The sequence below is a fragment of the Guyanagaster necrorhizus genome (genome assembly GCF_019112545.1).
Source record: "Guyanagaster necrorhizus MCA 3950 unplaced genomic scaffold BT62scaffold_18, whole genome shotgun sequence".
Lineage (NCBI taxonomy): Eukaryota > Fungi > Basidiomycota > Agaricomycetes > Agaricales > Physalacriaceae > Guyanagaster > Guyanagaster necrorhizus.
The window spans coordinates 849,442-864,682 of record NW_025064897.1 but is presented as its reverse complement, the minus strand read 5'-3'; the positions used below and the strand labels follow the sequence as shown (position 1 = coordinate 864,682).

At 44.1% G+C, this 15,241-nt stretch overlaps 4 protein-coding genes across 4 annotated transcripts; 1 reads left to right on the top strand and 3 right to left on the bottom strand.

The window, feature by feature from the left end:
• Positions 1-3,232: 3,232 nt before the first annotated feature.
• On the bottom strand, positions 3,233-4,190 carry BT62DRAFT_247092 (uncharacterized protein). The gene is made up of 2 exons (XM_043180220.1): positions 3,417-4,190; positions 3,233-3,369 (listed from the first exon to the last, which is right to left on the bottom strand). The coding sequence occupies exon 1, from the start codon at positions 4,106-4,108 to the stop codon at positions 3,554-3,556; it is 555 nt and encodes a 184-aa protein (XP_043038014.1). The 5' UTR covers positions 4,109-4,190; the 3' UTR covers positions 3,233-3,369; positions 3,417-3,553.
• Positions 4,191-4,775, bottom strand: BT62DRAFT_247091 (uncharacterized protein). Its single transcript, XM_043180219.1, has 2 exons — positions 4,705-4,775; positions 4,191-4,657 (listed from the first exon to the last, which is right to left on the bottom strand). Exon 2 carries the CDS (start codon positions 4,540-4,542, stop codon positions 4,273-4,275), a length of 270 nt encoding a protein of 89 aa, XP_043038013.1. The 5' UTR covers positions 4,543-4,657; positions 4,705-4,775; the 3' UTR covers positions 4,191-4,272.
• Positions 4,776-7,345: 2,570 nt separating this feature from the next.
• BT62DRAFT_1077829 (uncharacterized protein) lies at positions 7,346-9,060 on the top strand. Its single transcript, XM_043179339.1, has 2 exons — positions 7,346-8,105; positions 8,156-9,060. Exons 1-2 carry the CDS (start codon positions 7,625-7,627, stop codon positions 8,776-8,778), a joined length of 1,104 nt encoding a protein of 367 aa, XP_043038012.1. The 5' UTR covers positions 7,346-7,624; the 3' UTR covers positions 8,779-9,060.
• Positions 9,061-9,424: 364 nt separating this feature from the next.
• BT62DRAFT_247010 (putative isomerase YbhE) lies at positions 9,425-10,917 on the bottom strand. Its single transcript, XM_043180218.1, has 2 exons — positions 10,895-10,917; positions 9,425-10,837 (listed from the first exon to the last, which is right to left on the bottom strand). The coding sequence occupies exon 2, from the start codon at positions 10,810-10,812 to the stop codon at positions 9,619-9,621; it is 1,194 nt and encodes a 397-aa protein (XP_043038011.1). The 5' UTR covers positions 10,813-10,837; positions 10,895-10,917; the 3' UTR covers positions 9,425-9,618.
• Positions 10,918-15,241: the final 4,324 nt, after the last annotated feature.

Sequence of the window (15,241 nt, the reverse complement as noted above, 5' to 3'; positions counted from 1 at the left end):
GACAATCTCGAGGCAGATTCTTTTAACTTACTACGAGCGGCTGGTGAAGACTTTTCAAACCCGGCAAAGTCTTGAAGATAAGGCAAGCATTGGAGTTGACTTTCTATCATCGACTACAAGGGGTAATCCACTACTAGCATCGGCTATGAGTTTGAAAACTCATACCATATTACGCTTTGCAGAGCTATCGATACACGCGCGGACTGCTGAGAAAAATAAATTATCTGTGAATCATACATGTATCCTTCTAAATGCGAGAATGTAGACGTCTTTAACACAATTAGCAGGAACGATTCGTCTACGGCACCAGACCACATTTGTGCTCTTGCTTCCAGTGTTGTGACAAGTTGCTCAATACGAAGATCATCATTGGGGTGGTCCTCTTCGGTGTTTTGCGAGAGTCCTGTCTTATCTACCTTAATGATTTCACCTGCCTGTCAGTTAGATCATAGGTTACATGGATATCGGTCACGCTGTTTTCGATAGAAACTGAAGGCCCTTGAAGACGACTTCAAGTCTCAGCTGTATCACTAGTGATTCATATACCGAGCCTTAGCTTAATACCATCGTCGCTGATCACGGAAGAAAACAGGGAATGATAAATGAACGGTGAACGGCAGAAGAAGGTTCAGGAATCCGTTTGATATCGTAGCTCTGTCAGGGTTCCTTTCCTTGCCCTTTCAGAAAACACATGCTGATTTCCGGCATTCCAGGTTGCAAGAGTGGAATTATCATGAAGCTCCCAAGTTCCTCCTGTACACGGTTCGGAAGAAAAGAGGTACGAAAATTATCACGTGCCATTGCTCATTAAATAAATCCTAAACGTCCTTTTCTATCCTCAGGTTAACATGTATGCGAAGCTTTTCGTGCGAATTTTGCTTCGACTTAGAAGAGTGGTGATCCTGACAGGGATCATTGGTAGTGGGGGTATGAGTATGACATGGACAAGTCAAATTCAAGAAGACTAATTGGATTTATGGATAGGATATTGCGCAGTGAACTAGGATTGGGCCTGATGATACTCGAGTTGAGAATAGTAATGCAGAGTTGCCACAAATGTATACTCATTACGCACATCCATTAACCTCCATGCTTGCCCTTTATCGGCCATTTTGAACACGGACACTTTCTCAAACCTTTCTTCTGACAGTCTTCGTCAAAGAACCCAATACTGCGTCTGGGTGTTGCTGTCGTGGAGAGTGTTTGAATCAGTACCAAGCAGTGTGTAGGTGTCCTCAGGTATTGGGTACCTGTGGAGCGCAATAATGTTGAATGTACGTTCTCTCCCATCCGCGTCTTTAACGATCAACTCTCCACATCGATCAACCTCTTCCGTGCCTCCCGCGGTCAAACCCCGCACAAATCCTCCTTCAATGCATGGCCCTCCGTACCAGTCGACATCTGTATCCTCATCCTGATCCCCTAAGGTTGAATGAGCCATTCACAGGTGGAGGCTTCGTCATAAGCTGGTCCCACGATGGTCTCCATTTTTTGTCTGTATCTCCCGGCTCAGGATACGATTCGTCCCACACATCTGAAAATACTCTGATATGAATTATAAATCTATCGGGTTTGCATGGACGGTAAATTGATTCCCAGCTGGAAGTATCGATACATTCGTACCGAGTCCAACAAGTATCATCACTGAAAGCCGTGACTCTTTTTGGTCCCAGTGAACACTAAGGAGAGACGTCAGCAAGAGATATTCAAAATGAATCAGCGATCTTACGTACGTATCCACCGACTGGACAACCGCTCCGTACCGATCTTCCTCTCTTTTTCTTTGTTAGCACTACCGCCCGTCTACGTCTACGCTTAGGATGTCCTGTCCTTTCTGTAATGTTTGAGGAAACCAGTTGGTGATCTTTCACTTTCTGAAGTGTTTCCCTGTGGCGCTCTGTGAGTTGAAAGGAAGTGCTCCTTAGGCCACGCATCAGTATGCATCCTTATACCCCACCAGTCGTTCCACGGCAAGTCTAGCTATGGAATATTATGGAACTCAGTGGCATTATGAGTGATGCTGATGATAAATGTATGGAAGACAATGGTGAGCATCACGATATGTATTATTTTCGTTAGCTCGTCTTTTGCGCCGTATTAGGTAGTCGTCATCCTGCAGGAATACACAGCCCTACAGTCCTTTTCAGAGGCTGAATCGATGTTATGCCTGGTTAATTATTCAAATAGGTCGGAACTGCCTGAGGCCTCCATGTCTTGAACAAGAATTAATGGCTTCTGGTACCCACTAATATCTGCCTGGCAGCATTGTCGGATCACACCTTCGACGCCAGTAACACGGATAATCATCTGTTTATTGGGTCGAGGTGGCCGTACTGTCATGGTCTCTTGTGATTCTTCTTGGCCTCGGCGACGTTGCAGCAACATATCTTCGAAGATCACGCAGTGACCACGTCGTTTATAACGAGACTGCTTTTCCTTGGTCACGCGTCAGTCTGTCTTCGTCGGGAAGCCAATAGTCCTCCGTGGACAAACAAGCGCGCTGTATTCGACCCGTCCATGCGACACCTCACTTCGACGACCTGGTTGGGCTGGATCTGAACGTGACAGTGAGTACACCTGTCAATGGTAGTATCATCAACCATCATGACCCCACATTGTTGAGGCTCTTTCGCTGTGCGAAAGAGACAGACGTTACGCCCGCAACTCTCGTTTCTGGGACTGAAGTCCATGGATGCAAATGAGCCATGACGTGCAGCGTTCATATAGCAAGAGTGGATCTCTTCACGGCTGTAATCGAAAACGACGGCAATCGGGCATGGGTGCAGGTAATCGATATAATGCCCACATTCATAAGACATGAATAGACGGAAGCACATGGCCCTACTAAAACTTAGACAAGAGACAAAACCCAAATCGCGAGGTCAGCTTACGCTTTGTGGGACATGAGAACCGTGATACCAAAGGAGATGGACTGGAATTCTGTTTATCATTGGGTTTATGTGAGCTGCACGGTCTGAAGGCGTACCACGGTGGGACTGCAAAGAGAAGCGTCTATGCCAAGGAACGAAACGATATGGTAAAAAGGTCCTTGAGCGCTGAATAGATACCGTTGCTTTTACAGAGAATTTCCGTGGCCGATGATTGGTGATTAATTGATACAAGAACTCCGTTTCCCCCCCTTAAGATAATCAAAGTACCCCGGGGTATGTGTCGGTATTGACACCGTTGGCGTCAAGAAGAACACGGTGGTGTCAGGCGATGACCCATGGAATCAATGATGATATGGCTATAGACAATCGATTTATATGTGGCAAAGAAATTGAAAAACAACCCAAGTCGCTTCCGATAAATTCAGTCTAAGGTTCGATGCTGTTTGATGATAGAGGGGAACGATCGGTGTTATCGATACTGAAGTCAAAGATAAGACCCAAATTGGAGACAAAACTTCAAAATACCTAGGCATCCAAGACCAATAGTCTTCAAACTCGGAATCATACGTTCGTCCGAACCACCATTCGTCCTCCGACTTCACCAGCAATTTGCATCGCGACGGCCGCGCTTCAGCCAACGCAGAAGCCGATATATTCTTGACTCAGCCACGGGTGGGCTCTAGCATCGATGCCGTCTTTGCCATCATCTCTGCGACAGAACCAAAGGCATCCTCCAGGCACCAATCAATGAGCTGAATGAAAGGTTTGGGAATGGCCTCTTCACAACGGATGGCGTATGGAGTACCAAACAAGAAGAACTCCTGCATTGCCATAGCCATGTTATACAATGCATGAACCGCACTACCGCTCCAGATGCCCCATCTGGAATATCCCAGCGTATGTGTCTCCAAGTCTAAGTCAATTATTTTCAAACCCTCCGTCGTGAGGAGGATATTTGGGGTCTTTAAGTCTATCGTATAAATTCCACGTTGCTCAAAGTCAAGCATGGCATCCATGAGCATGAGAGCTAGACAATCTTTCTCCTCAATGGTCCACTCGGTACAAAATCCAAGACACCACTGGGAGAACGTCCCGGCGAAGGGAATGAGAAATTCGTCAGTTACGGAAGCATCTTTGTCGTATGGATCGTCGTAAACAACGAAGTGTCGGGACTCTTTCGACAAGACCGACGATGGGGAAAACATAAGGTGATCCATGGAGGCAGCTGTACACTTCCAGCTCGCACTGAAGGATGTCGCACTGGCGACATTCAAGTTTGATGTTTTTGTCGAACTCCGATTCAAGAACTATTCGCTTATAGACAAAATGCGGCTTATCAACTCCACGACACTCACAGAGTCAGGCAAACCAGGCACAAAGATCATTTGCATCTCTGAATGCTGAAAAATAGGAGGACTCGGTGTATCTGGAAGAGGCGTGTAGTGGACGAAGAGGGCTTCATCTGGGGGAATGCACGTAGAATCGACATGGCAGGGAAGGAGGGCGGATGTCGGGGATACATAGATATCCCTCTGGACTGTGTTTCCATGGAAAGGTCAATGGCGCTACGAACAATATCGTTCTGAAAGTTGTTAGACTTGTGTCCAAAATACATCACTGGCGACTTGAGACAGTGTGAGATTTTAGTCATAAAGCCGAAGCCAATGACACATGAGTTGCATGTCCTTCCTTCCAGGCCTGGTCCGGATAATCGGATTCATACGGATAGGTATAAATGAGGGTGTCATCGACTTGGTCAATTGGTTCTACGAAGATATCAGCAGAGCCACTTATCATGTATTTCTTACAATACCTATGTCCACGCTTTTCCACAGCCCAGGGTTAAGGAGGAGCTCGGGTTGCCTTAGAAGTTGTGCAATTGAATGTCATCAACTGTAACACTGTCAATTTTACACGATCACATGACAACACGTTTGGTAATCACCAAGTTCAACTCAACGATCTGTCACCAATGGCATCTGGCTTTCTTAAGTCTGCTGCGATGCATTTCACTATCAGGATCTCCTCATCAACTATATCAGAGTCCCATCTCCAACCATTTGATTCGACCAGGAGAGACCACATCCAGAACCTGGTAAAATGATCGTAGATAGCCGCCCAAAATTTGACAATTGTAGGAGACCAAAGACATGCTGCTTCAATGCTTTTGAGTCACGACATGTTATATCCACAGATGGTTGGTAACGAGGTGATAAGCACCCTATCAGTGATAGAACGGTGATTTTGAAATGATACGCACATGCACGCAGGTTTGTTCACACAGAGAACTAGATTCAACAACTCCATTAACGCAAGATAAGCCGGCTCTCGAAGATTCGATGTGGCAAGAAATTAAATATTCACTGCGTAGTACCCAGGCTCGGACCATCGCAGACTATGTAGCAGCTGGCATGAGTTATAGCATACACAGGCAGCTGTTTACCGAAATTTGGAATTCGAAACCTGATATTACTTTAAGAGAGGTAAAGTATTCATTCCACTTCGTGTACGCAGCTGGACTCGAGGCACTGATCCTGGACTGACTTTTATCTCAGGGTTTGATATTAATGATCTTGACAAGTCGTCATAGGATATTATAATCACAGCCTTGCTTCTAAAAGGAGAAACAAAGTATTCTTATCCTAGAATGATCCCATACATGCCGAATGACTCGCTACCTCATGCTCAAAAAGGCTAAGAGCTGATTCCATCGTGTTTTTCACTACGGCCATGCGGAAGTTTTACAATGAAACAACTCATGCTGGTTCTTTCTGAATGACCGAAAAGTTTGCATCGTCCAGTAAAAAGCGCCTACCGTTATAGAAGTGTCTGGCCAAAAACAGATATCACAGTCCACAAATCATCCATGTGTCGATAATTAGAAAGGCAAGCCACAAAAAAAAGATGGAAGGTCTCAGGTGTCTCAGCCTTTGAAATGTTGAGCAAATCCGAAGCTCCGGAAGGAACACCTGTTCCTGGCGCGTACCTGCTCATGAGTTCCGCCGACTCACTGGTAACAAAAGGCCTTTGCTATTTGTATAACTAAAAGAATCGGATGGTCATTAGCAACATCGGCTGCTTGTTGGTTACCCGTATGCCGGACCTCGGCTACCTATATTATTAGCGGATTGCATGAGGCATAGCTCCTATCTAGGCTTTGCTGATGTTAACGCTCAAGAGCAAGGTCAGACCATTTGTCGTCCCTCATTAGACCTCATTATCATTCTTCCAAGTCTGAGTTTTGTGTTTCACAACCGAGGCGTGGCTCACGCGTGATCAGAATGCGTTGCAGAGTGAGAATCATCAAGTTCGGAGGCTAATTTAGCCCACTCAGTGGCACTTTCTCCAGTCATCCTGTTGCGCTCCTTCCGTAGATTGTGTCTTTGCGAAATACTACCGGAAAGAATCAAGAAGTGGCTACGGAAGGTTGTGGGAAAGGTTTGAAGACGGCTGTTATTTTATACTAGTCATTCTGGCGAGCCTGCGGACTGTCTTTAGCTTGACTTCTAACTGATGGCAGCCTCTGATTCGCACCTACTCTGAGGCTTGAGCATGTGATCGCTGTGTATATGAAATTTCTTTGGCATCTTTAGTTGATCACTTGGAAGTGTGCACGATTTTTGCTCTCGCTGAAACAGGTCTCAGATTGTTCATTCACTATTCCGTGCCGCCAGTACTTTCGCAGTCATTGCATTAATGAATACTTTGCAATGTTCCTTTGTACACGTATCATGGGTTTTTCTGTAGAAGGTCACTGCGACCTTCAAAAAATGGGACAACTTCTCTGGCCCTTTTTCGGCTACTATGCCAATAGCCATGTCTCTACTTTCATCGCAGCTTGAGAATGTTGTTCCCCCGCTCGTGTTTATGCAGAGTCATCGTGGAGAATGTCTGTTACTATGTTACCTTGGCGCCGCATTCGCATTACCATATTGATAGGAACCATTTGCTAGCGCGGCTACGACCGCTACGACTAAGCTGCGACAGTCTCATTTCGGTGGCTAATAACAAGCGTGTATGTTCTCCGTCAATGAACAGTCCTCTTCATTCTGTTCTGCCCTTGGAAACTGTCCCGAGCTCCTTTTCCCGACCGAATCGGTTGTTACTGCGCTTACGTCTATGTCTGAATAAGAAGTACAAAACTGCATGCTTGTCATTCCTACTTGTTTTAGATGGCATACTTCCCGCTTGCAAGTATTCCATCTAGTATCTATTACAATACGCAGTGTCCGCTTTGACCCGAGACGGGAGGTATTATATAGTTCTTCTACATATTTGCGTGTCTCTGTTCTCAGATATTTGCATCATATTGAGAAACATACAAAATACACGCCACCTTGGTATCCCCATTCTCCAGTTGCTATTGACTTGTGAGAAAAGAGGTAGTGTGTCGCAAACATGACCAAATTATCGTAGCCTAGATGACCGGGGATGTCCGATACCAGACGTACACGCACTCCTCCGACTTTTTGTTTCTTGAAATAATTGCTTTCGTAGTCTGGCGACGGTAGTGAGTACTCGATTGGCGATGTTCACCGTGAAGCTTGTTAGGATCAGAGGACTGATTACAAGCCAGGTAACAGCCTGTGAAAGAGACCGCTGTGGTGGCGAGACCTCCAAGTCGAATTCATTGTGAGGCCCCCTTTCTACTCGACGACAGGCTTATCTGACTGGATGGATACCCTGATGTCGTCTCAAGACATAGACGGTGGAATCCCAAAAAAAAAAACACCATGTCGGCTTATTCACCACCTCTGACTCCTCCGCTACGCAGGGTCAAGCCGCTCCCAAAACGCCAACGCACATCGCCCTCGTCGTCTCCGCCTCTTGCACCTTTGCCGCTCGAGTACTATATGCCGATTTTGACGAATCTCCTTGAGGAATCTCGCATCGAAGGTGGCAATGCCAAGAAACGCAAGGTCCCCCATGTGGTTGGTGGCGAGGTCCAGGGACGTGTCTCAAGGATCACTGCTGCTGGAATGCAGTTCAAGGAGAGCGTTCGAGTTCGCCGGAAACATCTCGAGGGTCTGGTAGAGGAAGGAGAAGCAGACGTAGTCGAACGAGCATTGATGCTTGGGCTGCTTGGAGACAGGGAAGGGAAACGTCGACGCCTCTCGAAGAGGGAAGTGGTCAGAGCGGGAAGATCTGTCGTTAAACGACCTCCTCTCAAAGATTTGGAAGGGTTTGCGTTTACCTTCAATTACCCTTCTGAAGGTTAGTTTGTACTGGCTTTGTAAATCGACGATATGCTGACCCTGCGTCAGCTACCACGAACCTTCGAAATACGAAAAGTGCCGTAGATCTGCTTCGGAAAAGGTTATCAGCACCAAAGAAGAAACCTACTGCCGCTGCAAATGCCATCAAACCTCTGCCACCTCCTCCAAATGCGAAGAAGAAAACGAAAAAGCGTAGCGCCCTTGCAAATGCTTCGAACCCCCATCATTTGCGGAACTACGTGCCTTCTCGCGTTCCAGGCGCTGAGCAGCCCGTTAGCAATACCAATAGCGAATTCGTGGCGGTGAGGTTCCTCACTGCAGAAATACCCCCACGGAAGAGTAAATCGAAGAACGGCACCTCTACCCCTACTTCTCTTGCACAACAAGGTACGAACGAGTGGATTTGCGCGTACTGTGAGTATGAGCTCTTCTATGGCGACGAGGAAGGGTATCGACGAGCGATCCGAAGACGGAAGAAGATTCTCAGAAGGCGACGAAGAGCCCGTGAGAGAGCTGCCAAAGGGGTTGCTGGCAGACGGGTTGAGAGAGAGGATAACGATGGTGATGAGCCTGTCAGTGAGGAGGATGATTTCATTCAGCCCGTTGCTGTTGGCCAGCGAAATGGCGTGAACGGCAAGGGAGAAGGAGGTGGAGAGACTGGTTATGGATGATGTCGCTTTAGTACTGTATCTAATCAGTCTATCTCTGGAAACCTAACTGCTGTTAATCAGGATCTTTGTTTCGTGATAGCATCAAGAAACTGAGCTGGTACTCTCCTCTAGCTCAGTCACATGCATTCTTTCTCTGGAGCGCTGCCTCATAACGACAGGTTAACATGTCGGGTTACTTATGTAGTATGTGCTTCATTATATTCGTCGTACATAGCTCCTTGTCATAGAAAAGGTGACATGTATACATACTCACGCTGATCTTTGAGAAACGAGTCAAAGCGCATTTTCATTTGAAGTACGTAGTACTCCAACTTCGTAGAACCATCGGTCCGTCGATTTCATCTGACAACTGCGCTTCCTCGAATTCTGAAGATCTTTTTGACGATCTCTCAATCCTGATCTCGAATGATTTTCATAAACAACTGGCCCTTGAGGTTCTATGCGCGAACCTGCTACGGAGCTAGCGTTTAATGCCTGAGCGAAGGAGAGGCTAATAAACCATGTTCTTACTAGTACACTTAGCTTTGTTCTGCAATCAGCTTCCTTTGAACGATACATCTATGTCGATCCAGAAGTTCCCAGCATCCATCAGGAAGCTGTTGTCCAAATAATGGAAGAAAGGAAGACGCATTTATTAGTCGTCGTGACCAGATATCGTTCTCTTCCAGCAACGCACTGCCGACATTACTTAAGATTAAAGGATGTATGAATACAGAACTTTTGACTTCGAGGTCTGTTCATTCACAAGCAAGAAAAATGTACCGAACAAGCCTTTAGATTTACGACGCGTACCTGTGTTTTGACGCGTTAAACAGCAAGAACTGCAGTGCATCAGCGGCTCTACAACTCATCATGCCGCACCTCCCCCTCGGTAGCCCCATGTTCGTGCAAGAAAATAGCATGACTTCCACCCTGCATCTCCATCCCAGCATACGCAGCAACCTCATGTATCCCACCCGTACCCCAGCCATCCCATTCAAGAATGCGTACACTGGCGCAAGGTTCGGCAATTTGAGTGCACGGATCGTCATCTGTAAGGAGTATCCAGACTGATTCTACTGGCACGGAGAATGACTCCTGGTCCGAGGAAGGTAATGAAGACTTGGGGAGTAAGTCGATGGCGTGAGCTTTTCCTCCCGAAGTTGGAGTCTCGTAATACTCGGCTTGGCCGCTAAATAGACCAGATGGGGAGAGGGAAAAGACGGCGATGTAACCTGGATCCCTCGACGTCGCGCCGCGAGTGGTTGCGAATATCTGGTTGGCTGAAGGCGTGAGTAGGAGGGTGTCACCCCGGTAGGAGTGGGCTGAACCGGAAGCGTAGAGAGGCTGAGAATTGACGAGCATGAGAGACGGTATAGGCATGGTACTGAAGGTGTACACGTCCAGGTTGTTACTATGTTCAGCCACACAGTAGACAACTTCTCCGTTTGGATGCACTTTCACATGCCGTGGGCCATCTCCGGCCTGCCCCTTGGCTTTCCCTACCCGTTCAAGCGTCCCATCGACTCGAGATTTCTTGAAGATATGGATCTCTTCCGTACCAAGGACAGGAACAAACCCATAATTTCCATCACTTGTGAACTCTATCGCATGGGAGCCGTATCTCAACGCTTTCCTCGTCTTATCAGCCTCTGGTAGCTCATCAGGTTCGATGAACAGGATCTCTTGGATTTTCTGTCCCCACAAACCAGACACCGGGTCAAGTAAATGCACTTCTCCTGTGGGTCCACCCATGGAGTAGGCATGAGAGTCGAGGGTTGCGATATACGACGATGTTGCTGTAATGGATGTACTGCCGATGTGAGTTAAAGAAGGCAGTGCCCATGCGTGTAAGGCTGGTGGAGACGCCCATGTCGTCGCATATACTGCCCGAGGGGTCTGGGAAATATATTGATGCGGCCCAGAGGCGGGTATAATCCGAAGGAGACGGAGCGAACGGTTCACCGGGGAAAATGCAAGGAGGAAGAGAGAAAGCGAGGTGAAGGAGCCAGAGAGGATGTGGATGTCCATAATGTGTACTAGTGATTCATACATCTGATGAGTAGTACGCTGAGGCACCCTAGGAAAAAAAAGTATCAGCACCAGAAGACTTCGTAACGAAACGTCTTAACGGAACTTATGAACCCGGACTGGCGGAACAACTTAGTCGCGATCACGTGCCAATGTGTCGTTAATATGGCCGGGGTTAACTTTTTTTAACGCAAAATTTTTGGCGAGCGTGTTTCTAGGCAACATCACCAGCCTAAGGTCACTGGGCTCAATGTTTGACCACACTGAAATATAACTGGCTATTGATGTTGCTCTGGTGTCAGGCTGTCAAATACAATAGAGCAAGCTGCTACTCCAAACAGGTTCATCTTTGTTTGCTTCAAAATTTGCACTTCAAACACTTGACACAGCTGTCTAGTGGTTGGCAATCCAGATGGATGAGATTGTTTCTTGACAAGTTTGAGTTATTCAAGGTGTTGGGATAGCAATCCTGAGTGAGTACAAGAACATACTTGAAGATGCTATGTCAATCAGCAGCTGACTTAGACTGTGATCTGGACTTATATAGTATTTCATAGAAAGATCTCAAAGTAGTACAAAATGTATTTAAGTAGAATGTCTCTCTCTCAAGAGGCTAATCTAATCCTCTGTACTCTACTCTACTCTATATTTATAACACAAAAGAATGGCTATACTATTTATGGTGTGACAACAATAGCATTATAGATCTCACACACTCCATGAAAGGTCACAGAAAATCCAAGCATTTCTTGATGGACTACCACTGGATTCATGATGCCATTCAATTAAAGGAACTGGACATCAAATATGTCCCATCAGAAGAAAACATCACTGACATACTCACTAAATCAGTTTCAAAATCTTGGGCAGTAGAGTTACTATGCAAAATAGGGATGATGGGTATTTGAAGCTATGAGCATAGATTTCAGGAGGAGTGTTGAGGATTCTAATATAAAATGAACAATGTAATCAGAACTAAGAAGTGAGTAAGTAAAGTATGCAAGGTATACAAGCTAGGTAACACATATCTCAGTCAGCACAGTACAGGTGAAATGACTGAGGTTGCAGAAGTAACTGCATAGTATATATACTGTTGTTAGATCTAACTGGCATGTGATCTGAATATATGATAAACTAGCACTGTATTGTGTTCATACAGTCACGCTAGAGTCCACTGAATATGTTCTTGGTAGATTTGGTGCTTCAAGGCTGGAGATAGACTAGGCTTGAGATGAGATAGTATGAAATAAACTTATAGCTTGAAGCTGGATTACTACAGTGAGAGCTATCCTACTTATATACCATCCTGAGCTGTGATAAATATAACTATTGCCTATTGTACTGTCCTGCATTACCCTGCTTATTCTGCCTGGTCATTGGGGAGTAGACAATGAGGAATGGTTCATAAATGAGGCAACCAAGTACAATAGCACTGTCCATCTGTTGTAATTACATAATCTTTCTCATGCTCTTGAGTAAGTGCTCAAGATAAGATAGACACTCTGATAAGACAAGAAGGAAAAATGATAGGATAAGAAAAAATCATAACAACTGTCAGAATGAAGTTTAGGGGTATGGAAAAACAAAAGTCTGTAATGAATGGCATATAATATAGTTGAGACTGCATTGAGTATTACATATCTTGTTCAACACTCCTCCAGGCATGGGTGGTCAATCCATGAGATTCAAGTCACTGAGATAGAATAATGATAGTTGCAGTGAAGTGATTTTATAAAAAGGTCTATAGTATTGATCTTTCTCTGAATAAAATTGATCTTGATCTCATCACTATGCACAAGTTTATAAATATGATGTTTGTGGATATCAATGTGCTTGACTTTATGGTGATTGTGTGTTGTATTTGTTGGCAATACCACACCATGGTTGTTGTATTTAAGTATCTCCAGCTTATCCTGTTCCAATCCAACCTCCTTTAACCAAGAAAACATCCACTTTAGCTGTTAGACAGCTTAAGTGAGTGAGATGAACTTGGCTTCAATGGTAGAAAGAGCAATAGTTGCTTGATGCTTAGAACTCTATGCTATGAGACCATCAGACATCATAAATACATATCCTGAGGTGGATCTCAGAGTATTCTTGTATTCTCCATAATCAGCATCAACAAATTCCATCAGCTTGAGGGGTGCATTTTATGAGTAAGTGATGCCATAGTCAATAGTGAACTTGATATATCCAATGACATGCATAAGAAAGTTCCAGTGCACTAATCCAGAATTATTTTGAAATCATGAGAGCATACTGACTGAGTATGCAAGATCTGGTCATGTTGCCAGTTGCTCTCACATCATAGATCTAAGGACTTGATGATAGGGTTTTCTTTCTATTTCTTCTTTCTCTTCAAGAAAGGATGGTACTATTGTCAAGTCAAGTATGATTTTCACAGGCATCAGCATCAATCAAAAGAGTATATTTTGCAGATCAAACCTCTCAATAATGTGTTTTCAATATAGTTGCTGAGATAGTCACACCATGCTAGTATTTGAGTCTTAATCCACTTGCATGTCTAAGAAGTAGCTCTTTTCTCTCATGTCTTTTATTTTCCAGTGTTCAGCAAGCTCCTCTTTCCTTCTGCTAGCCTCTTCAGTACTCATTGATGCCTCTCATATATTGTTCATATACATGTCTATTATGGTAAAAGATTCATTCTCATCTCACTTTGTTCAAATGCAAGGGTCAGCTTAAGAGATATAGTATCTAAGATTATTGTACATCTTGGCTAGTATCTCAAACCAATCATATGCCTCTTACATCATTGTATAAATAGTATGAACAAGTTTGCAGACCTTATCTTTTTCATCAGATACAACATATCTCTCTGGCTAGTGCATGTAAATATCCTCCTTTGCTTCACTATTCAGATATACTGAGATGAAATCAACTTGCCAAAGATAGAGGTTTATGCTTGCTGTGATTGCAGCTGTGATTTGGACTGATTTGAGTTGAGTTACTGCTGCTTAAGTTTCATTATAGTTGATGCTAAGTTGCTGAATATATCTCTTTCTGACTAGTCTTGCCTTGTCTCTGATATAATTTCTATCACTGTCCCACTTAATATTATAAATCCATGTTGAGTCTATTATGTTTATCTCTGATATCACTAGTATCAAATCTTAGGTATGCTTCTGAATGTGCATATTATACTCATCATCCATTGCAGCTCTTTATCACTTTGAATCCAGTCTCATAGCCTCTTTGTATATCTTTGAAATATGGTGGAATGTCTTGGTATTAGCAAGAAATACAACATACTCATTGAGGTCCATGCTAAGTTTCCTCATCTGTGTGACTGCTGCTCATAGATGTATAGAGTCAGTTGCTTAGTTCTCTCTTATATCCCTGACATATCTCTCAGATTGCTGATACTCATGAGATTCAGCAGCTGCTCAGATCAAGTTGGATATTTATGTTGAGTGATATGGTGGTTTTAGATTCTAATGTACTGGCTCATGGACTTCAAGTACATTTAGCTGAGCACCATCAATAGTAGTATTGATCAATGTTTTATTTAGATTCTTCAAAGTATCATGAAAAAGGTTGCCATTCACTTCAGTCTCCTCTACAGCTAACAGTGTGCAATATGGCAGACCTTCTTTGAAAACAATATCATGAGAGATGAAGATCTTGTCAGATTCATCAAGTAATTTGTAATGACTCTCAGAAGCATATTCCAGTAAATATACTCTGATTGACCACTCATTTAATTTGCTTCTGCCAGTAACTTGCTATTCATTCACTATAAGAATCTTCATCCAACATATACTACCAAATATATACAGATGAGAGACATTCTGCCATTTGCTTGTCCACAACTCTGCAGGCATGCTGTTATGATTTTCTTCATATTTTGTTCTTTTTCTTGTCTTATCAGAGCATCTTCCTGAAGGGCATGGGGAGAATTAGATAATCACAACAGACAGGATGCCATTGTACTCAGTTGCCTCATCCATAGACAATTCCCCATTGTCTTATCCCTGATGACCAGACAGAATCAGCATTATAGCACAGAATAGCATAATAGGCAGTAGCTATATTTATTACAAGCTGAACAATATATAAGTAGGATAGCTCTTGCTGTAGTAGTCCAGCTTTGAGCTATAAGTTTGTCTCACACTATCTTCTCTTGAGCCTAGCTTGTCTCCAGCCTTGAAGCACTTTGCCTGGTATAACATATTAAGTGGACTCTAGCATGACTGTACAAACATGATACAGTGCTTGTTTATTATATGTTTAGGACATATTGTTAAGCCCAAATTCCATATAACTATCAACATGTGATAAACAGTTCAGAATCTTGCACTTTGGATTAGACTGACTGAGTTCATAAGATAATAGTGATAGTGGTTCAAGGCATGGCAAAAAGCTTGAGCTCAAGAGTAGATGGTGAAAAATAAACTTTAGCTTAATGCTGGAGCTACTACAATGAAAACGGTGC